At 39.6% G+C, this 23,326-nt stretch overlaps 1 protein-coding gene across 16 annotated transcripts in view; it reads right to left on the bottom strand.

Annotated features, from left to right (window-relative positions):
• MITF (melanocyte inducing transcription factor) overlaps positions 1–23,326 on the bottom strand; it is a 235,441-nt gene that overhangs the window by 108,299 nt on the left and 103,816 nt on the right. The window contains exons 1-2 of one of the 16 annotated variants that reach the window (XM_061396411.1): positions 4,455–4,518; positions 2,408–2,500 (exon numbers count right to left, since the gene is read on the bottom strand). The exons of 11 other annotated variants lie outside the window; for them this stretch is intronic. Coding sequence is in view for 3 of the 5 variants with exons in the window: in XM_061396405.1 (XP_061252389.1) it covers positions 4,455–4,510 (56 nt within the window). In the remaining 2 variants the exon portion in view is untranslated. Of the gene's footprint in view, positions 1–2,407; positions 3,301–4,454; positions 7,760–23,326 lie in introns of those variants that run through there. 4 more of the 16 variants (XM_061396405.1, XM_061396406.1, XM_061396416.1 and 1 more) reach the window with 4 other exon arrangements.

Raw genomic sequence — 23,326 nt, forward strand, 5'->3', positions numbered from 1 at the left:
TCAATTCCTTTCTAAGAAATTATTTCTGGCAGCCTATCAAAAGGTCATAATGCAGATAAAGTAGATGGCCCCACACTCAATCCTATCTTTCCTATCAAGCTGCATTTCACTAGATCACACTCTAGAATTCCTGTCTACACTGTCCAACCGTGGAACCTCATTCACATCTAGATGCCATATTTTAAAAGACTCTGAAAAATCCATTCCTTATAAGGTATAAGTAATTGATATGGCATAACAATATATCCCACTTAGAGCAATTTAAAAGGAACGAACTTTTATCCAAAACTATAGTTGGTAAAGAATCTGCCTGCAACGCAGGAAACCCATTTTCTATCCCTAGGTTGGGAAGATTCCCTAGGGAAGGAAATGCAACCCACTCCAGTACTCTTGCCTGGAAAATTACATGGACAGAGAAGAGCCTAGAAGGCTATGGTCCATGGAGTCACAAGAGTCAGACACAACTTAGTGACTAAACCATCAAACCACCACGACAATCTAATGAGAGAATTCAGACATGAGTGTGAAGTAACTGGAAGGATATTTTTAAAGACTGAAAAGCCTTCTATCTCTACTTGAACAATCGCCCCAGTCACAGGTATGCTCTGTCCATGTGTCAAGATAGCAACACAACAGGTGAGAGAAGATTCAAAAGCCTTAGACTGCCATCACTTAGCAATTACTACATGTCTAAGACATATCAACCAAGATGCAAAGTTTGCAAAACTGTTTGAAAATCAAAACAAAAGTACCAATTATGATCTCAGGAGCAGTGAGTATATGCACTTGTCATGGTCTAAAAGCCAGCCTTACAAATAGTGGTAATGATTTATGGCGGTCACATATTACTTATGCTGGCTCACCATACTGCCTCATTTCTTTGAGAAAGTACCCTAATTCCATCCTGAAAAACCAGCCCCCTCATTTTCCATTCATGAGGCAGGTTATGGTGGTGCTATTAACTCCAGACCTAGAAACACAACGTGGGTTTGATCAATCAACATACCCATCGAATGGGCTTATACTCTAAAATGACCCAATAGAGGCAGCCCAATGCCTTTGACTAGAACTACTGGGGTAAAAGACCTCTATTTATACTAAGGTTTGAAAAGATGGTAGGATATAAATCTGGAACTTCCTGAAACTATATGGAAAGAAAGGCAAACTAAAGGAAACAGTGATGTGAACTGAAAGAAGGAATTGAGGCCTAGAAAGAAGGAAGAGTGCATAAGAAGCCAGCATGTGGATGGCAAAGAGCATCTGGATCAAACCATCCCTGAAGCCTCGTAACCCTGGACACCAGATACATTGATTTACAAGGGACTCTCAATCTCCATTTCTGTTTAATCCAGTTGGATGTGCTCTGTTAAACCATAGTACATTTTTGTGTCATTTTAGAAAATATCAGTTATTTGTTAAAAAAAAAAAAAAAATCAATGTTTTGGCCTAAGAGCTACAACTCAAACAATCTAGCTATCCATTCTATTTTGCCCTTGTTTTGGCCAGTACACTGCCACTCACATTTCCTACCTTTTCAGGGGGTAGATTGGCTTCATGCCTGAGTTTTGCTAGTGAGACTTCAGCAGAAAGATCACATGGTTTGTTCAAAAATTCTTCCTAAAGAGATACCCATTCTGCCATCATGTCTCCTAGAATTTAGTTGTAATGGCTGCAGGTGTAGCAGCCACTTTGGACCATGAAGATGAGACCCAGACTTAAGGATAGAGCTGGAATGTTCCTAGCCCCTCATGACCAGATAGAGCTAGCTCTATGAGGGCAGAGATTTCTATGCTTTATTCACCAGCACCTAAATTCTCCAGCACCTAAAAGAATATTTAGCACATAGTGGGATGAAATAAATATCTATCCAAAGAGTAAATTTGGTATCTCTACCCTAACAAATAACCCACCTCCTAAAATCAGGTAACACTAGAACCTTAATGCTGGAAGACCTTTAGTAAAACCATTGCTTGAGTCACCCAGTGACAAAGAACAGTCTTTTCCCAAAAATCTCAGTTCCAGAAACCAACTGTATTAGTTTAATTATAAGACAAACTTTTCCTCCATATTTTAAGGTTTCTCAAGTCAGAATAAATCTCATATATATATATATATATATATATATATATATATTTTTTTTTTTTTTAGTAGAGCTTTCTTCTCCCCCAAACAGTCATCTTATAATCAATAGTAAATCAGATACAAGGAAACCCATTTGATAGACAAATACTGTGACACTGGATTAGTCATAGCCACTCAAAAGCACAATGGAGGTACAGTTTGGATAATTCAAAAATCTGAGCATTGGAGAAATACAATTAAAAGGCCACAGGAAGAAACATCAATTCAGTCAGTATCTGAACTGAAAATCCACAGAATGGAAAAGAGAAAAGCAGAAGCCACGTACCCAGAATACCTCTGTTGAAATTCCAGCTCTATCGTTTCTCAGCGATAAGACGTGGCCAGGATCTTTCACCTGCCCAAACCTGAGTTTTGTCATCTACAAAATGGAGGTAGGAGAAAAGTACTTTTGTCAAAGAGCAAGTATGAGAACTGAATATGCTAATGCAAGTAAGATTTTTAGGACAGTGGCAGCGCATCCTGCAGACAGTAAGTAAATGTTAGGCAATGGATTCTTTTGTGCTGCGCTTGAATTCCCAAATTGGTACTCTCTGAGCTTTCTAATAACTTGAAACTATTGAAAACTGAAAAGTTATTTTCTAGGAACCCAAATTCTTACAAGGCTGCCTTCTGCTATAATGTTTCTTTGCTTTCCTAGAGGAAAATACAAAAGAAACAATTAATTCACAGAGTGTACCCTCCCCAAAAGAAGAGGCAAGAAGAAGTTAATGAGCAACAGCTCAGTGAACAAGTTTTGTCAAAGATATGAGCTAAGAATTTCATTCTGAGAGTTTATAAAGGAAGCATGGTCCTATGGCCAGTATTTTAGTCAACCAGAAAAAAAAGAAATCAATTAAGCAAAAGTAGTTGAAATTAAGCATTATTTTGGATATAAATTCAAGGATGACATCATTACTATCCTAAAGTTAAATGGCATGCTTTATCCATTTATAACATCCATTCATTTGCTTAAAAATAATATTTCAAAAATTATTAAGTTATGGAGGACATTCTTGTGTGATATGAACCACAGACAACTATCTGATTTACAAAGGATAAAATTGTAACATTTCTAACCTGATGACATTTTAAATACATAATTATGTATATACTCTGTTCATAAAATGTTCTATCATTTTAGAGAGATGAGTAATTAAACTTTTAATAACATATACAATTTTAAAAATCTATAAAAGCAAACCATACAGCAAAAATAGAACAAGACATTAGAAAACAATTTAAATAATTATAAAGTCTTTTAAAGATGTATCCACTGAACATTAGGAATTTTACCACAATTACATTTACAGGAATTTTATTTTTTAAGAATCAGATTCTAAAAATAGTTCTGCTACTTTTAGTATTTTTCCATTATTCTTGCCGTCTTTAAACACACCTTCACAAGCTGCTGAACATAATGCTTTTCTGACTTAATCAGAACCTCTCTCATGACCCAGGAACGTTCAGTAAATAATTATTAAGCTCCAGAGGTGGCTTTTGCTTAAGTTGATTTGCTTGAATGCCTATTCACTTAGGGACATGGCTTTTAGTATTGTTTTCAAATCTTATCACCTAACACTGAAAGTAAATATTGAAGGAAATGGGGGGGGGGGGGGCAGTTGGGGGGAGAGGAGAAAGCTGTGATCCATTTAGCATTTCTCCATCTTAGTATTTCTTTGAAAGTGCCAATTTCAAACTCATTCTACATTTCTGTGCCAGATAGATAATTCTGATGTTTGGATGTTTTCTTTTCCTCTCAAAGAGACAAAAAAAATCAATATAAAGAAATGCAAATGCAATGTTTATTAATGCAAGTGTACTACCCCACAGTGTGGGGTAGAGGGGAGAGGAGAAAGCAAAAAATCCAAAGTGTCTGCAAGGGGACAATTCTGACCAATGTCACTAAGCACACCCGTTTTCCTGAAGAAAAACCCTTTTTTAGTCATCGCAAAGCCCGGCTTCAGACTACCTCAGTAACCATAAATCAAGCTCTGTTCCCACTCAGAGCAGTGATTTTTTGAGCAGTCATTTTGGGGGCATGATTAATTTAAGACCGACATTCCATTTCAAATGAGAAAGCAGAGCTAATGGACTAGCATTTCAATCCCCCCACCCCACAAATTAGTTGTTATCCTTGTCACAGTCACCTACCAGAGGTTACAGCTGAAGCCGATTAAAGCCACATCACAGAGTAACAGTCCCAGAATTTTTAACTCCCGATAAAACCTTCCCTTTCTCTGTTCTCCCCTTAAAAAAAAAAAAAAAAAAAATAAAAAAAATAAAACTCCTGCCAAGTGGTCCCAGGATTATTTCCAGAATAAAACTCCACTTACAGGTAAAAGCTTTCAAAGGAACAAGGCATGAACATCTGAACTCTAAGCGCCTCCATCTTTTTTCCTTTAAGGTGTTCTGCAAGCCCTTGGCGAAGAGTGAAAGTCAAAGTTAGTTCTGGCACTGGCTGTGTCACTAGGGGTGGCTCCTGATAAGGCCCTGGAAACTCCAATCCAAACACAGCTCGTGCTACAACGGTGCCCGGTGTCTGTCTGCAACAGCAGACCTGTTTAATCCAGTACCTACTGTACCTGCAGGACAAAAAACTGCTGCCTCACCCTGCAACAGGGGCTTCACAAGGACCAAGGCACCACCGGAAACCCAAGCCAGCGGCCAGGCGACACCTGGGATGCTCACTTAGCCCTCTTGAGCACGGGTATGAGTACCGGTGGGGGCCTGCAGTGACTATGTGCTATTAGAGAACATGAAGGCAGAGGTAATTTTACATCCTGGTGAATTTCTAACACCGAAAAGAGCCACAGAATCCAGGATGGCTGTGGGACAGCTTGTGTCCCGTCTCAACTGGGGAGACCTCTGGCAGCAGCTCATCACACAGCTCTAGCTGCTTTGCATCCATGCAAAAGCATTTTTGGAACTGGAGGTTGCTCATCGAACATGCTTTCCTGCTAACAGGGTCGAGATCTGGGCAACATTCCTTACCCTCAGACCCCAAGAATATAAGGAGTGCTATCCCTTGCTCAGTCTTGGTGAAAATCAGACACAAGCTGCTTCTTACTGTGGGCAGTATCTTTTAGGACATCTTTAGCCCATACTTCTGCATATTCTTAAATTGTCATCCAATTAAACTCTGAACTCACTGCAATAATAACAGATACTCTCAAAAGACACTTTAAAATTCTGACATGACAGCGTCAATAATATCAAATATTGATGCAGCTCCTACAGACTCAGCACATCAAAGATGTCCTGCAGATTTATGAAAATGTCTGTTCTTCCCTACACACAATTCAAAGGTCAGAACAAAGACATCTGATATGGACTAGCTGTGTATCCTGGGCAAGTTACTTCACTTCTCTGTGCCTGAGACTGTCTTCAAAGTAAACGGGTGGAAAACAGCGCAATCTCTATAAGCCATACTCAAACTTGAATTTCATGTGATGAAGTGATCTTTCTTTAGTTTCCCTTTAATAATGGGAAATATCCAGCCAGAAGTCTCTGACAAGCTGTTCCTGGCCCTTTGTATTCTTTGTTCATTTTTTCTTTTGTTGAATATTTATGGAACACCTTCTACGTCCCAGGCACTGTGCAAAGTCTTGGAGCTTCAAGTCTAATGGGACACATCTTAAATAATCACCCAAGTATTTAATGTAACTTGTGATAAATGTGACAAGGAACCGGGAAAGCTTAATATGTAAGGGTCAGGAAAGGCTTCCCTTAAGCAGGGACCTCTGGGCTTCAATGTGAGTGGGGGTTAGCAGTTATGGATTCTGGGTGTGAAGCGGGGAATGGGAGAAGAGTCTTCTGAACAGTGGTAAAACATGTGCAAGAATCCTGAAGTGGGGAGTTAGAAGGAAGCTCCACTGCAGCTGGAGGTCAGACAGTAAGGGGAATCATGGGTATCCATGAGACTGAAGCAGTGGCTACAATCAGACCATCAGGACCTGGGAGACAAGGGAAGAGTCACTGATTTTCTTCCAAGATGAAGAGGAAACCATTGAGAAGTTGTAAGCAGGCTCAGATTTGTGTTTTTAGAAAGGTCCCTCTGGCTGCTGTATCGAGAACCACCCAGAGGAGCAACAAGATTAGCTACTTCATGGAGGTGAGGGGAGGCGATGAGGGGAAAATGGACAAGAGTAGAGAGAAGTGGATGAAAGCAGGTAGATTACTGGCAATGCTAAAGACCAATATGTAGAAGGAATGTAGGTGGGGTGGGGAAATCAGATCCCTGATGAAAATAATCGTGCTCATTATTAACAAGTTACTGAGGACTTTCTACATACCGGGTATTGTACTGAGTTCTAGCGTTAACAGATGACTAAGATGCTACACTATTCCCCTTACTAACCTACTCCGCACCTTGCTTTTCCTCCCTCTAGCACAGTAGAGTATATAAATCAAGAACACAAGTTTTGGTGTCAACTTCTTCAGATTCAAATCCCACCACTTACTAATTCTGTGACCTTGTGCAAATTTGCTAAACTTCCCATGGCCCAGTTTCTTCACCTGAGAAAGGGGAAATGATAAATGGCTATCCCACAGATTATTGTTAAAACTGAAGGGAATAATATATGAATATATGTAATGTGTATGGTACAGTTTAGGGAAGCAAGCTGTACCCTTGCTCTCTGCCCTCCAGCCACAGTGGAACTTCCTTCTTCGACACATATTAAGCTCTCAATTAAAAACGTAGCTCTTACGATTATGATTGAAACTGTCTATTCTGGATGCACACCGACTAACCTACAGAACCAACAGAAATTCAACAGAGTGGGAGAATTGAGAAATTTGAATATCAAAGAAAACAGAGAGGTTAGGAAATTACCGTATCAGGACCTTCAAGTGGTGATTTTTTTTTAAAAGACCAAGCTGGACTCTCTCCCACCTTGGACACTATTTGAGGCTGAATTAAGTTACACGGTTCCCGGTAAGTTTTTGAAATGAAACCCTGATTTATTACATGCTTACACACAGGGAAAATTTGTACCCTCCGCAGGCTCTCAAATGTTCATCATGAAACCAATGGCATCAATTCCAGCCATTCCAACAGGGACACCGCGTGGTGCCAAATTCTTCCCTGGCAGGTTCTGCCAATGACATCGCCTGATATTTTGTCCTGGACAATCCACCAACCCAAGGAGGCTATCCATTGACCGTTTACATAAATGTTTAAGTAAAATTACTTTCAAGGGGCGTGTGTTCAACTTATTCATGGTACCTTCAGAAATACCTATGTCACGCGAATGTTCTTGGGGAATCTCCCTGAACAGAGCAATGAAATACCTATCAGCAAATGGAATAAAGCTTGACATACACCTCTGACAAAAGCCATAAAATTCATGGAACATTACATACATTTCCACAATCCTGCCCCTCAAGTAGTCACACAATCATTTAACAAATGTCTTCTGAGTGGCAGGAACCATATCTGTTCAGTTTACCATTGTATCCCTAGAACCTAGAAGAATAAACAATCCACAATTGATGTTCAATAAATACATTGACAATGAATTAATCTGTAATGTGTAAGCAACTCTCTTGTTCATATTTGTACTATTCAGATATATATCCTAAGTGCATATACACATAAAAATGTATATGTATGCATACACACAGACACATAAATGTATATATACACACAAACCCTAAAATTTAAATACAAAATAAGAACTGGTAACAGACACAAAGGAAAAATAATACTTTTAACATGAAACACTGAGTGTAGAATAAAAATATTACCTGTACTCCCATATAATTCAAATCTTAACTGCTACTCCTTGCCCCAAATTCCAGCAAATCAACTAGAGTCATCAGAATTCTCACTGACCTTTTCCAAAGACAACTGTAACAAAAATGGAACTTAAAACTATCAAACATCCAAGTGACAGCCAATTTTTTTTTTTTTTACTAACTTTGGGCCTCAATCTTTTGGGAAGGAAAAACTCAATCACTATGTTGAACGAGTTAGAGAAGAGATAAGAGGTTTTACTTGTTATCCTGTCCAAAATTCAGCTGAAGAAAAGTAGAACCACTCTTTTAACACAGTTAGAATCCTTCTTATTTTATTTGGATATCAAATGTTTTATTTTCCCCAAAGCACATCATTGTCTTACATCTTTCCTTCTGATAGCTATTGCTTTTTTCATTAAACCACTTCTCATCACCCTAACAACAATCAACAGTTGAAGACGTAATACATGCCATCCACTATACTGACTCATGAACTACCTGCTACATACAATTTAGGAAGCATCTACCCATAATGTTTTATTATAATCCCAGCCAGTGGTTCACCAAACCTGCATTTCTATCAGAAAGACCTAGGGACCATTCTCCCCCCACCATCCCTTTAAAATCAACTCAGGAGCATTTAAAAACACAAATGTCAATGATCTTCCCCCAAATAAATGACTGAATGAGACTTTCCAAAGCATTGTTTCAAATTCCAATCTTTTAAAAAGATTCTCATAAAAGACTAATATGAAGTCAGGCCTCGGAACCACTACTATATACCATATTTCAACATACATAATTATATATAATATGTTCTATGAAAATTATCTCTGCAAGAATGACAGGAAAATACCCAAGATCCTCAAGTTCCCTTTATCTGTTGAAATAAGAAGTCTTTACTTGTATAGTCTGATGTTGTAAAGTGTCCGCTTGGAATTATTATACAATGGGTATGCTTTGAATGTTAAGTGAAAGTCTTATTATGAGGTAATTAACAAGTATCGTGAAAGTGGCTGCAAAATTCAAAAACTTCCATCCAGAGTAACAAACACATCTGGCTCTTTTCCCCACATGCCATCATGCTCACATTTTGGAAAGTCAGATGTCACCAAAAGGCCCTTCTACTCAAATATTCGCTGATGTGCCCAGCATTTGAGAGGTGTTTCTCAGTGCTGTGGGGAAGATAAAGAAGAAGATGTGAGAGCTTCTGCTTCTCTGGGGCTCACCCCAGGGAAACTCCAAACTCACATACACAGGCCCATGGTTAAGAGTGAGGAGTGGGGGACAAAATGGCAGTTTCAGGGGTTCCTCTCCACCCTTCAGATGAGGTCTCATGGGTTTTGTGGCCTCTTCCCCAGGGAGGGCTTCCTCCCCGACCCCATCCTACCTAAAGAAGGAACATCCACTTCTGCTTCTTACTCTCTCAGCAAATGCTTCTTTTTTTGTAGCACTGAATCCCACTCCTAATCATTTGTTTTGTTTGTTTGTTTGTCCTTTATCCTGGAGGGCAGGGTCCTTCCTGTGTATTACATTCTCAGTGTCTGGTATATAATAAGTGCTCAAAAAACTTTTGTTCAATGAACAATGGATGAGTGGATGAGTGGAAGGAAAGATGAATAGATGGAAGAATGACAAAAAAAGATCAGGTAAGGAAGGAGTTATGAAATATAATTTGATGACAGCATTTAATTAATTAGGAAGTCAAAAGGCAGTAGTGGGGCTCACGATTGTGTACTTTTCATTTGGAAGCTTTCAGTTGCTGAACACAACTCATTTTCATGGATAAAGTACGAGGATACAAAGCTACAGGAACTGGCAGCCTAGGAGTTCTAATTTGAAAACACTCACAGCAGGACTGAGGGAAATTTTTAATGACTATGTATCTACAGAAATAAGTGCTCAGTACCACTCAATCACATTTATCTCTTTCATTCTGTTTTTTTTTTTTTTTTCCTACTACCAAGAACATAATCTCCCTATAACAATGATGGGACAGCATCTTCTGAAAGACTGCTCACTGTACCCAGCTCACAAAGAAGCCCTTTAGGGGTGAAAAGGAAAATGCACACAAGACCAAGATGACCCCAGGTAAATTTAATCTAGGCTCCTGTCGACATTACCAAAGAACTCTTTAGATTTAGAGGGAAAAAAAATAATGCTTTTCCAAACTATTTAGAAAACTCTGTCCTGAGAATACAAATAAAATCTACAAAAAGAGGCACTTCAAATGCTGGTTGAAGTAAATTTTTAAGCAATTAATGAAGGGAGAAATATTTGAAATAACAGTCGGTCTTTCATAAATAATCAATACAAGAGATTAGTTCCTTACCTTGAGCTCTCTGATATTATCTGTTAGAGTTCACTTCAAAAGAAATACTCGCACTCCATGAAAGGCAATTCGGAGGCTGTTTCTTTGCTGTCTATCAATGGCAGTGGGGTTCTGCAATAAGCAGAACATAATCCACAAAAAAAGCCAAGTTCGTGAGGCAACACAAACTTGAGGAAGGAAACACGGATGGAGATTATGCTGCTTTGATGGCATTTTCTCAAAAAAGAAATTTAGTAAAAATGCAATTACTTTCCTTATCAAGGTAAATAAATAGAAAAAGATAAGGCTGTTGCCATGGAGGCAGGGGTGCAAAGTTATTCACACTAGGATTTTATAATAAGTCAAATCTTTCACTTCAGGACTTTAAAATCACAGTGTTTTCTCTCAATTCAGTGGTGAACTCCTAACTTATTTAAAAAGAAAAATACAGATTTCTCTTTCACTGTAGTAACTCTTTTTTTTTTTAAGTAATTAAACTGAATAGCAAAGAAGCCCATAGAGTCTCTGCTATCCTAATGGTGTTGAGGATGGAAACAGGAGGGTGCGACTCTGTGGTCATCATGAAAGACATCAGTTTCATTCTTCTTCCCAGAGTCAAGATATTAAAATATGTTAAAACAAGACAAATTCAGCTCTGACAACTGGCCTCCACACACCCTCTGTGCTGAGGCCCTGGCTACTGAGGCAGGTGAGTCCACCCTTCCCCAGATTCTCACTCAGGGCATCAGCAACTGAAAGAACCACCTGATCCTTTATGGCTCAAGTGGAACTGGAAAAGCGATAAAGACAGAGAAGACAAAGGCACTCTGCCAATTAGCCTTTGTGTTCCATTCACGGAGGTTTCCTATTTGTATTATAAAAACTGAACTGAAGGCAGAGATAGATTTTTCTCATGGACAATCACAACACTGCGGTGGAAGGTGGTATGAAAATGTGCCAGGTGTGATAACTTCCATCTGTACAACGCGTGGTAAGAATCCAGGGCAGGGGCTTTAGCCTGTGAGGGGTCCACTATTTCATAAATACGCGAATAGTTGCTCAAGTCTCTCTTGCTTAACGATCTAAACTTAGCATCATCCTTCAGCTGGAGACAGCATTGTGTGCTGGTGGCCTGTAGACACACACATACCCCATGCACTGCATTCACCTCGTAGCTCTACCCTGGGCAACTCACTTCATTTCTGAGTCTCAAAATCTGCATCTGTAAAATGGAGATCTCTATTATATCACCTATTTAGTAGGGTATGTGACTAAACAAAGTGAGGTATGAAAAGTACTTAGCACAGTGCCTGCAAAAAAAATTGCACTCAATCAATATTATGCAAGGGAAAAGGCCACTTTCAGAAAACTAGGGCACGAGAAGTGAGTCCTTGGAGCCTCAAAGAACTTCAACTTGTAGGACAAATAAAAGTTATTATTAAGAGACAAAAGTGAAAGGGCGCCCCTGGTGGTTCAGTGGTAAAGAATCCGCCTTCCAATGTAGGAGATACAGGTTCGATCGCTGCACTGGGAAGATCCCACATGCCACAAAGCCAACTAAGCTTGTACCCCACAACTACTGAGCCTGTGCTCTAGAGCCCGGGAACTGCAAGTACTGAGCCCATGTGCCCTACAGCCCGATCTGCACAACAAGATAAGTCACCACAAGAGAAGCCTGCACACTGCAACAAAGACTAGCCCCCCTCTTCACAACTAGAGAAAAGTCCATGCAGCAAAAGAGACCCAGCACTGGCCAAATGTAAATAAACTATTTATAAAAAGAGACAAAAGTGAAAATGCTTTTGAAACATGGTATTTGAAGACGGTGTGCAGACTGAAAACAAATGTAAGCTCAGAAAAGGTCCAGAGATATTTGTGGATAGCATATTCATTCATAATGAAAAACGAAAAACTAAGATGTTGATGGGATCTGAAACTTATTCTGATAGTATACAACTATTGATGCCTTTTTAATGGTTGTCTTAGCTACAGACAAAACTGCTAGCCCAGGAAACCTTCAGTTCTGACAATGTGTCAAATACTTTTTTAATTTGTATTTTAACTTTATAAACATATTCGTAAGTCATGAAGGAAATAACTTACCTAAATAAGCAAAACATAACAAATCAAACTTCTGTGTTCAAAAGAAAGATCTCCATAGGTCAATAGTTAAAATTTCCCAAACTTTGAAAGCATCTCAATACTTACCCTTACACTAATGACATCCTGTTTCAGTTAGGCTGAACAAATAGGATTTGAAATGAGAAAAATAATATTTGCACAGGAATCCTTCCTGTATGTTAATTAAATCTAATCAATCACAATAAACTTGATACACAATAGCATTCTGCATCTAAGTTACACTCTCAGGAGTCTTGCCTATAATCAAAGTGTATATTTATGTTGATAGTAAAATGTTAAAATAACCAATATTTTAAATTAATAGCCTGTGCAATTTCAAGTAATACTGGTATGTAGTGATACAAAGGAAAAAAGACATCTTTGCTTGACAAAATTCAGTTATATGTCCTTAAAAAAAAAAATAGTGCCTATCAGAACTATCTAATTCTTGCTTTGACATTTACCAAGTACTTATTACCTGCCAGGTATTAAAGATGAGGCTGGTGATGGAGATGCAGAGAATCACCACCACTTTCAATCAAGTTTATTAATAAGTTCCTCATATCAAGTAACACTGGTTCATTTTTAAAAAATAAGGATATAACATTGCAAAGCAATTATACTCCAATAATAAAATTTTTTAAATTTCAGAACAAAGAAAAAACATACATATGGGCAAAACCATGAATAAAAGCTAGAAAAATCAAAAAATTCTTATTAAAACTCATTCATTCAACAAGTCTTTATTGAGCACCTACTTGTCCCAAGCACTACTGAATATGCTTGAGTTACATTAATGATATACCATGGCGCTTAGATTATGAAGTCAGAAATGTTTTGGAGTAACTCTGAATGCTCAAATCATTGATTAATTTAAATAGGTAATTTGGAAATTGCATGAATTTACCATCTTAAAGTACCATCTACAATGTCATTCCCATTAACAAAAACATTTGCTTTCTAATACTGGATCAAGGATCAGTGTGTTTTCATTTCCTAGTGGGCCAGGCAGAAAATTTGAAAAATCTGAAAAAATCATGAGATGGTTTCTGACTCTTTTTTAAAAAAAGAGACAGGGGAAGAGAGAAGGTAGAGAATTCATCACATCATCACACTGATAACTGTGCCTTTTATTTGCATATCATACCTCATGTTTATTTAAATGAAGAAACAGAGGGAAAGGGAGTGAGGTGAGTAACTTGCTCAGAATCAAGATGTTGATGAACTGCAAATTCAGGGTTTGAAAACTCCAGAGCCCACATGCTTCTCACTATGGTTCTCTGCTCTAAGTTTCTGTGAGCCACTCAACAATCACACAAGCAAACTAATTCTAAAATTAGAACCTTGCACTGGAGTTGCCTCTTTAGTTGTCTGTTCCCCACACCCTACACTGGTGTCTGAATTCCAAGAAGGAATAACCCATTCTGTTTAGTTCCCTCTTCATTCTTTAACCAGGCACAATTCCAGACCCAGTGAAAGAACCCAATAACTAGTTGTCAGTGGGTTAAAGGAATAATGAATTGATCATGGTGCATTTTCTGATCACTTCTGACTATGCTCTACCTTTAAAAAAACACAAGCAGGAAATGAAGCAGGCTTCCCTGAATATTTACACCAAGCATGAGTTAAATTAATGGCATTCACTAGAAACAGAAAAGAAACACACACTGCTTGTCCTCAATTAACTTAATCTAGTTGGGAAAGAGTGAGAAAATATGAATATCAGCACAATTTCTTCTTGTTAATAGGAGAAGTATAGCAGTGCTCAGAAAATAAAGAATTATTGAAAAAGGCTTTTGACGGGGAGACAGGCTTTGGACTTTGGGGGACCGCGACAAACTCCTCTGGAAAAGATGGCAAATTGTGAGCAAAGTTTTTCAACGTGTGGGATACAGGATGATCTCAAATGGAGACACAAAGACTCCACATTAAATGACCATGGAATTACCCAGAGAGAAAGGCCCTTTCAAATTTCTTTTCATCCCACGAAAAGTGTCTGTTTGATGCTAACATGTCTTCAATCTTGCAATACTTGCCCTTTGTAACAAAAACAGTTCAGATTTCAGACTCAGACCCTTCTTGACAACACATCCAGTAAGGAATGAACTGTTTTCTTCCAATTTCATTATATTTATTTTACACATGCATCCATCTGTCATTGCCATTTAATACAGCATTTCCTTTCAATATGTGTTTTTAATTTATTTAAGCCATCATATGGAATGTAGGGGGCAAAGGTCATGAAGTTAGGATGAGTACGGCTCAAATTTGGGAACCCTGATTAAGAGACATGAAGAATGTGCCAGAACCCTTCCGTGGAAACCAGATCAAACACAGCCCACAAACAGTGGCTACTCTACTGCAGTGAGAAGCAAACAGCTACAAAGAATTCCAGTCTGATAAAGAAAATCATGTAGGGCTCTGAAATCACAGTACATGGGCCTAGCCTAATCGCTTCCTAACTGTGGAGAATGAACATGACTGGCAGATAGGATTCCACACAGGAAAACCCGGGGCCAGGCCAAGGAGGACGGAGAGTATCACAGTGGAAGTGGACAAGCCACAGTGGTTGATAGTGCCTGTAAACAAGACCTCCATCCAGAAAAAGAAAAGGCAAGGTTGTTAGAACAAAATGCCAGGCATGCTGGATGCTGATGCTTCCACACATTACGACCTCTCCTCTCACACTGTGAAGGGCACTTGGGCCTGCATTATCTCCTGGGGCACAAGTGTAGCTTATAGCCCATCTTTGTTTGGGTTTAACTTTCTAATCTAATTTCATAATGAAGTACCAAAGGAGATCCCCAGAATGGAACTGTTGGTTTTGTTGTGGTTTTTTTTTTTCCCCTCTAGCTGTATAATACTTTCATACACTAGATGGAGCCATCTTTATAATGCTTTGGGATTCACACACAGGTTTGTGCCAGACATGAAAAAATATTAACGCATGCATATGGAATCTAGAAAGATGTTATTGATGAACATACTTGCAGAGCAGCAGTGGAGAGGCAGACATAGAGAACAGACTTGTAGACACAGCGGGGGAAGGAGAGAGTGGGACGAATTGACAGGAGCGTGGAAACACATATATTATCATATGTAAAATAGATAGTGAGTGGGAATTTGCTGTGTGACAGAGGGAGCTCCACCTAGTGTTGTGTGACAACCCAGAGGGATGGGATGGGCAGGGAAGCGCAAGGAGGTTCAGGAGGGGAGGGAACATATGTATACCTGTGGCTGAGTCATGTTGATGTATGGCAGAAACCAACACAATATTGTGACGTCATTATCCTCCAATTAAATAAAATTAAAAAAAAGAAGGTGTGGGAGAACCACGTACCACCTAAATATATTTAAAATTTTGAAGATCAAAGTTTTAAAGATCAAAAGGTCCCATCATTTTACCACTCTGCCTATTTCCCGTACCTCTTAAGCCCAAATTAATATCAAACTATTAACAAAGCTGTAAAAATATGTCTGAAATATGATCATCTTATAGTTCACTGGCACTTTTAATTCTGGTTTATTAACAAGTATTTATTATAGTTTTTTAAACTGATTTCAAAAAAATTGTTTTTTTCTTTGCTTTGGGAGAAATGGAAGCAATTTATAAATGCAGTAAGCATGACTCATCAGACCCAAAAAGTTGACCTCTTGGATAGGAGGGATAAGAGCAAGGGAGCAGCAAGTACACAGATCCTACTTCTAGGCTCTCACAGTCTCTGAGCGGAGAGAAAGCACTCGATGGCATGAGGTCAAACGGCCAAGGCACTTGGTAAGAGGAAATGGCTGATCTCCAGGACCAGAGAAGGTCCCCTGCCAACAGACTAGAATATTCCTCTATCTAACCTGGAGCCTGGACGGGGGCCACAGGGAAGTAAGAGGAAGGTTACAGTGATGATTCTCACCTGTCAGTCATGGTAACTCAATGCCTTTTCACTGAATCCTAATCTTTTAAAATCGTGTCTCCAATGAGACACTTTTGTCCCCAGGGGACATCTGACAAAGTCTGGAGACACTTTTGGTTGTCACAAATGGGGACACAGGGACTTCCTTGGCGGTCCAGTGGTTAGGACATCGCCTTCCAAGTGCAGGGGGCAGGGGTTCCATCCCCGGTTGGGAGTTAAGATCCCACATGTCTCCTGGCCAAAAAAACCAAAACATAAGCAATATTGTAACAAATTCAAAACAGATTTTTTGAAAACTAGGGTGACGGGTGCTATGAGCATCTAGTACATAGAGATTAGGGATGCTATTGAACACCTTAGAGGGTCGTGCACAGCCCCTACAGTAGAGACAATCCAGCCCTCAATGTTCAACAGTGCCGAGGCCGAGGAGCTATTTTAAAGTAAGCAGCTCTGCCAGACAGGAGACAAAGGAGCTCCAACTCATAAACGTTAAATAAATAAACCAAAATTTCACGGTGTTTACCAGACAGCTTTTAAAGCCAGTAGGACAGAGTACACTGACCTATTGCACTTACACTTCAGACACTCCTTGGGCTGTCCGTCTGGAGTCAGAACGTCACCCAACCCCAGTGCTCCAAAAACCACCTATTGTTCCATTCTCGCAGCTTTGTCTTTTCCAGAATGCCAAATAAATGCGATAATTTAAAACACAGACTTTTGAGTCTGACTCCTTTCCCTTAACAAGTATATTTGAGTTCAATCCATGCTGTGACAGGTATTGGTATCTATTTGCACGTTAATATTCCACTGTATGGATGAACCATGGCTTACGTGTCCTTTAACAGGTGAAAGGACATTTGGGCCGTTCCAATTTTTGATGATTGTGAATAAAGTTACCTTACTTTTTAAGACTTTTTTTTTAAGAGTATTTGCAAATAACTCACTAAAGGTCATACATTTACCAGAGATGTAAAGAAAAAGTATACACTCCAAAAAAAAACTATAGGAAAACAGGAGTCAACAATTTTTCCCCTCGTGTCAATGCACCCAGCTCACAATACATTTTCTGTAAAGAGATTTCACAAACTACTTTTCTATATTTAGTGACCATTAATGGGCCAACTAAAGCACTTTTCTAAAGGCTGCTTCTTGCCAACGTGACCCTATGGCCACACTACTATAAATAACAGGTAAGCCGTGATCTGTGTACAGCTACTCATCGGTGCTATACGCAGACTAATGCTTATGCCCTGCTGGTCTCTGCCTTTCATCTGACCTACTGGACTTACCTGAGACGCACAGAGGGGACAGTAGTGACAGGTTTGGCACTCAGGGGTTCCAAGAACATGCAAGGAAAAAGGCTACTGCAACGATTATGCAGAAGGGTGGCTACAGCTGCACTTTTTTCTGTTGATTTAAACACAAAGAAGCATATGTCCAAATCCTCGGGGGGCAGAGTGCCCACATCACAAATTTCCATTAGCTGGCACTTCATGAACCTAAGATACTACACAGCCAGGGTTGAGGCCAGGGGGAAAGGAAATGCCCAAGAGCAACATTTCAGGGAGGTCTCTGAGCTGAACCTGTCACCTTGACTAGAGAAAGCATGCTGGTTTTAAGCTCTGAAAACTCAAAGTGGCATGACAAAAATTTTTGTAATATCACCATGATAGTAACTAGAAAAATCAAGAGAAACTCATCCTCTAGCCCATTTCAAAGTTCTTCAGTAATAATAGTAATAGCAGCTAATTATAGGTAGTATGCAAAGTACTCTTGTGCTAAGCATTTTACATACCACACCTTGAGGTATTCCTCAATAACAACCCGCTAACAGCAACACGATTATGATGTCCCTTTCACCAATGAGAAGAGTGAGGTTTTGAGGTGACTGTATCACTGGCTAGACTGTTTGCAGAGGAGAAATTCAATCCAAGGCACAGTCTGGCTCTAGATCCTCTGTTCTTAACCTCTAGGCCATACCCTCATGGTCCTACTTTTAGAGACATTCATTCATCCAGGTACTCGGGGGAAAAAAAAAAGTATCATTATAGCCATCCAAGGAAATAAATACAAATAAGATATGCTCCTCCCCTCTAGGTGCTCATTACTTGGATGAGGACAGAGAATCCTAAAAATAGTATCTTAAACTTTTTGGTCAAATACTTTTCTGAGACTCATATGAAAACTATGGACTGTCTCAAGAAAAAACATTCACATAGGCACAGACACAAAACTGAATGCTGGGGGCCTAGGAATCCCTGGAATACTTAAGTAGCTGACTATTAGCTGCAAAGTATTTTGATTAAGAAAGGAACAAAGTATTATGAGAACTCAGAGAAGAAAGCTCAGGATATGAAGTCCAGAAGATAAAGAATTCACTAGGAAAGAAAGGATGGAAGGGGGACTTCAATGAAGAGGTGCATGCATCAGAAGGCTGGTGGCAGGAAAAAGACCTAAAAAGGAAAGAGGAAGAAAGCAGGGAGATAAGTAGCAGATCACTAAAATATTCCAGGTAAGAGTTTCCTATTTATAGGAAGGATGTGGTGAGAACGAGCTACCCCACCAGGCTCTGGGGTCAGAAAGAACTGGGTTCACATCTTAGAGAGAGAGAGAGAGACAGAGTGTGTGTGTATGCAATGGAATACTACTCAGCCATAAAAAGAGATGAAATCTTGCCATTATCAACAACATGGATGGATCTTGAGGATATTATGCTAAATAAAATAAGTCAAACGGAAAAGGACAAATACCATAAGATTTCACTCATGTGTGAAATTTTTTCTAACATGAACAAACCAAATCAAACAAATGTAGACATACACAGAACAGAGTAGTGTTTACCAGAGAAAAATGGGGTATAGGGGGAGGCAAAATAGGTAAAGGGGCCAACAATACGGTGACAGATGGAAACTAAACATCTGGTGCTGAGCACAATGCAGTGTACAGAAGCTGAGATACAACACTGTATATACGAAAGTCATGTGAGAGACTAATACAAATATGCAAATACAGGTAGACCTCAGCAATACTATGGGTTCGGTTTCAAACAACCCCAGTTAGGCAAATATCACAATAAAGCAAGCTACATGAATCTTCTGGTTTCCCAGGGCATACCAAAGCTCTGTTTACACTATGCTAGTCTACTAACTGTGCAATAGTGTTATGTCTAAAAATATATATACAAACCTCAATTTAAAACTTTTTATTGTTAAAAAGGCTAGCCACCACCTGAACCTTCAGTGAGTCAAAATCTTTTTGCAATAGTAACATCAAAGATCACCATAACAAATATAAAAATAGTGAAAAGGTTCATATATTGAAAAGAAATATCAAAGGTGACATAGACACAAAGTGAGAAAATGCTACTGGGAAAATAATGCTGATAGACTTGGTTGATGAAGGTTTGCTGCAAGCCTTCAGTTTGTTCAAAAAAAAAATATATATATATATATGTCTGCAAAGTGCAATAAATCGAAGGACAAGAATACAAGATTTGCCTATAAAGTCCCCTGCAATGAGAAAGAAAGAAAGAGGGACGGAGGGGGAAAGGGAGGGAAGGAGAGAGGGAAGCAGGAAGAGGAGAGAGAGGAAGGAAGGAAGCAAAGAATGGAGTCAAAATCAAGGTCTGCCCCCTCTCATTAGCTGTACAGCTAGGGGATAATCAAACCGCTCTAAGCCTCAGTTTTTTTGTCTGTAAAATGGAGACAAGAAGAGCCCCAACTTCACAGGTGTTGTAAGACAATCCATGGAACAATGCCCCTTGTGTACTTGACACAATGAATATGTGTGAGCATTCAATACAGTGTAGCCATTATTAACAGTATCATCCCTGCCATTTTCACCCTGGCCTGATGCGAACATAGACTCCCACAGAAAACTCCTCCAAAATAGTGTCAGAAATGAACTCCCTGATTCATGTTTGGGACAATCTGCTACATTCTTAAGACACATGAAGCACTGCAGAAGAATCTCTGCCCAAATAAAGCCCCAGTGCAAAAAGTCACTAGGAAAACACTGTCCTATAAACTTCTTATACACTCATACTCGATTACTCATTCTCATTAATCACAAAAATACATGAGAAGCACACTATAGAGCAGGGGGGAGACAAATTCTGACAACTCTTGGGATAAATGGGGGGAGGCGGTTGTTTTGGTTTTTAATATCACTAGTGTTAGCTTTTTTCCTTAGGTGAGAACAGAGATTATCAACAGCTACACACAGACATTACATACTATTGTCAAATACTACCATGTCCATAACAAGAATATGAAGACATAAATTCTTGCAAAGCCTTTCTGCACACAGTTCATCTGTATCACCATTCTTGGCATGGCATTACTGTATAGAAAAGGAAAATGGTACAGTACAAACATTATACCCTACTCTTCTTAATCAATGTGTTTTCAGTAATATTTTATTTTAGATTCTTCACACATAGAGGAGCTAACGTAAAAGCAATACACTGGAACCCATCCATGAATGCTCGAGGAACTGTGTGGAGAGTATTTTGTTTTGATTCCTCAGCCATGGTAATAGACAGAACATTTATTAAACCCTTGCACTTAAAAATGTTCCATGGCCAGCCAATATTTGCCAGAATGATATTGCCATATAGTCAGCACTGGAAAAATAAAGTCATGAGAAAACACAACCATTCTCCTCTTCCCCAGAAAGCTGGCCAGGATATCTGCTTCCCCTTGCCATTGAGGCTGACACCTGCTACAAAAATCACAACGTTCCCCTCATTTGAAAGCACACGTACACAGGAAAACAAAACAGAGGGGTTCCAGAGGTCCTTCCCAAACTCAACAGATGGTTAGACATTCACCAAGCTTCCTTCCACCTTTAAATTTGTTCTCCTTCAAAAGCATAAAAGTAATAAATCATTCCACACCACTGAAAATGGAAATAAGCAGTAGAAAACCTAACTGCCCTAGAATAATACTAAAGCCAAAGAGTTTGTTCATGAACTGGGGACAGAAGGGAGGAATTGAGGCCGACAAAAGGACAGTGTTGCTAGCACGTCGTTAAATATGAATGTGATAGCGAGAGCTGATAGGCTTTGAAGCAAGAGGAATATGACTGTCACACTTAGAAATTACCCACACCTTAGTGGAACAAAACAAGGATTCCCGTTAGGAAGGGGTTCCCACATGGCTTTCAGAAAACCCAATCAATCCTCCAGAAACTGCACGAACGCAGTCTCTGAGGCACACACAAACTAGGTAAGTGTGAGCTACAAAGCAGACCCTTCTCTCCATCTGAAACCTCTCATATATGCAACTTCCAATAGCATTAAAAGTCATCAGTTACTAATGCCAATAGAGTGGCACTGAATTCCTTTCATACCTCTGTTTCTGTATCTGCTAGTTATTCTTCCCTATAAGTGATGCAATCCATGAGTAAGAACACAAGCCCTGGACTCGCACTAGCTGTATCTGCCACTAGCTCTAAGCCTCCATTTCCCAACTGCAAATGAAGAACGTAAATAAATGAGATGAAGCAAGCAAGACATTAATGCTCAGTCTGATCCGGACACTGCTGTGGTCTTTCTCATCTTCTCTAGTCCTAGTGTATCTTTCTTGGGAAGAAAACAGGCAGAATGCAATGTGACTCCAACACTGCTTTATGAAAGAAGTGAAAATGTACGCCGGCTTTGGTTTTATTCACTCTAACAAATGTTCATTAAGGTCCTACTATAAGCCCACAGGCACTCTGCTACGAGTCAGGACGTACCAATGAATAGTAACAGATACAACCACACAGACACAGCTCAGGCCCCTTTCCTCCGTCATATATATTCCTCAGTGGTACTCTGTAGATGCAGCTTGCTGAGCATAAAAACTGTGGAGTCACCATTAAGGAGAAACTCTCAGCACATATGCTTCAGAGCTGGTCATGTTCCTTGTCATTAATCTGTGAGCCTGTGAAATACATTTAGCTAAGACTATGCTTTTGAGATCCTTCAAATCCTTCTATAATGACTTATGTGTCCATCTGTTAATTGCATATATATTTACTCAACATTTACCAAGAGTCAAAGACCAGACTTGACCTTGGTGAGAGACTAATGAGGAAGCCACGATCCTTCCTAAATGTGGAAACTTGCATTTTAATGTGATTTTTTCTATTGAAGTGTAGCTGATGTACAATACTGGTATTAGTTTCAGGTGTACAGCACAGCAATTCATTTTGTGTGTGTGTGTGTGAAGATGAGATTCCATTATTGGGTATAACTCCTGAGCTATACAGTAAATCCTTGTTGCTTATTTATTTTATGTACAGTAGTTTGTGTCTGTGAACCTCATATAGAGTCTTGCATTTTAGAGATGAGTGCACAGATATGGTCCAGAGGCAAATGCAACTGCCCCTAATTCATACCATTAGGAAGCGCAGCACTGAAGTAAAAACCGTGCCTAACACCAAATGCAAGTCTGCCCCTCCTCAGGGATCTTACTCTCACTGCTATCCCCTCGGTCTACAATGTCTTTCCCAGACAGCCATATGGCTCACTCCTCAGCGAGTGAATTCGTATCTCTATTCAAAAGGGACCTCAGAATCGAGCTCTAGCCTATGAGCTCCAAATGAAACAGGAACTCTTCCTGGCTTTCTTCTTCACAGCACTTACCACCACCCCTAACAGGAGATAAACTCCAGTAGGTATGTATCTGCGCCCATTTCACTCACTGCTCTATGCCTAGCACAGGAACAGCACCTGGCACACAGTAGGTGCTCAGTAAATGTGTTGGGTGCACAAACCCAGCAACCTTTTGAACTACACTTTTAAGCACACCCATACCATTCCTGCCAGAGAAGGCAATGGCACCCCACTCCAGTACTCTTGCCTGGAAAATCCCATGGACGGAGGAGTCTGGTAGGCTGCAGTCCATGGGGTCACTGAGGGTCAGACACAACTGAGCGACTTCACTTTCACTTTTCACTTTCATGCATTGGAGAAGGAAATGGCAACCCACTCCAGTGTTCTTGCCTGGAGAATCCCAGAGATGGGGGAGCCTGGTGGGCTGCCATCTATGGGGTCGCACAATCGCACATGACTGAAGCGACTTAGCAGCAGTAGCATACCATTCCTGCTGAGGAAGTTTGCAATTCTGAGACTGGGGGA

The sequence above is a fragment of the Bos javanicus genome, chromosome 22 (assembly GCF_032452875.1).
Source record: "Bos javanicus breed banteng chromosome 22, ARS-OSU_banteng_1.0, whole genome shotgun sequence".
Taxonomy (NCBI): domain Eukaryota; kingdom Metazoa; phylum Chordata; class Mammalia; order Artiodactyla; family Bovidae; genus Bos; species Bos javanicus.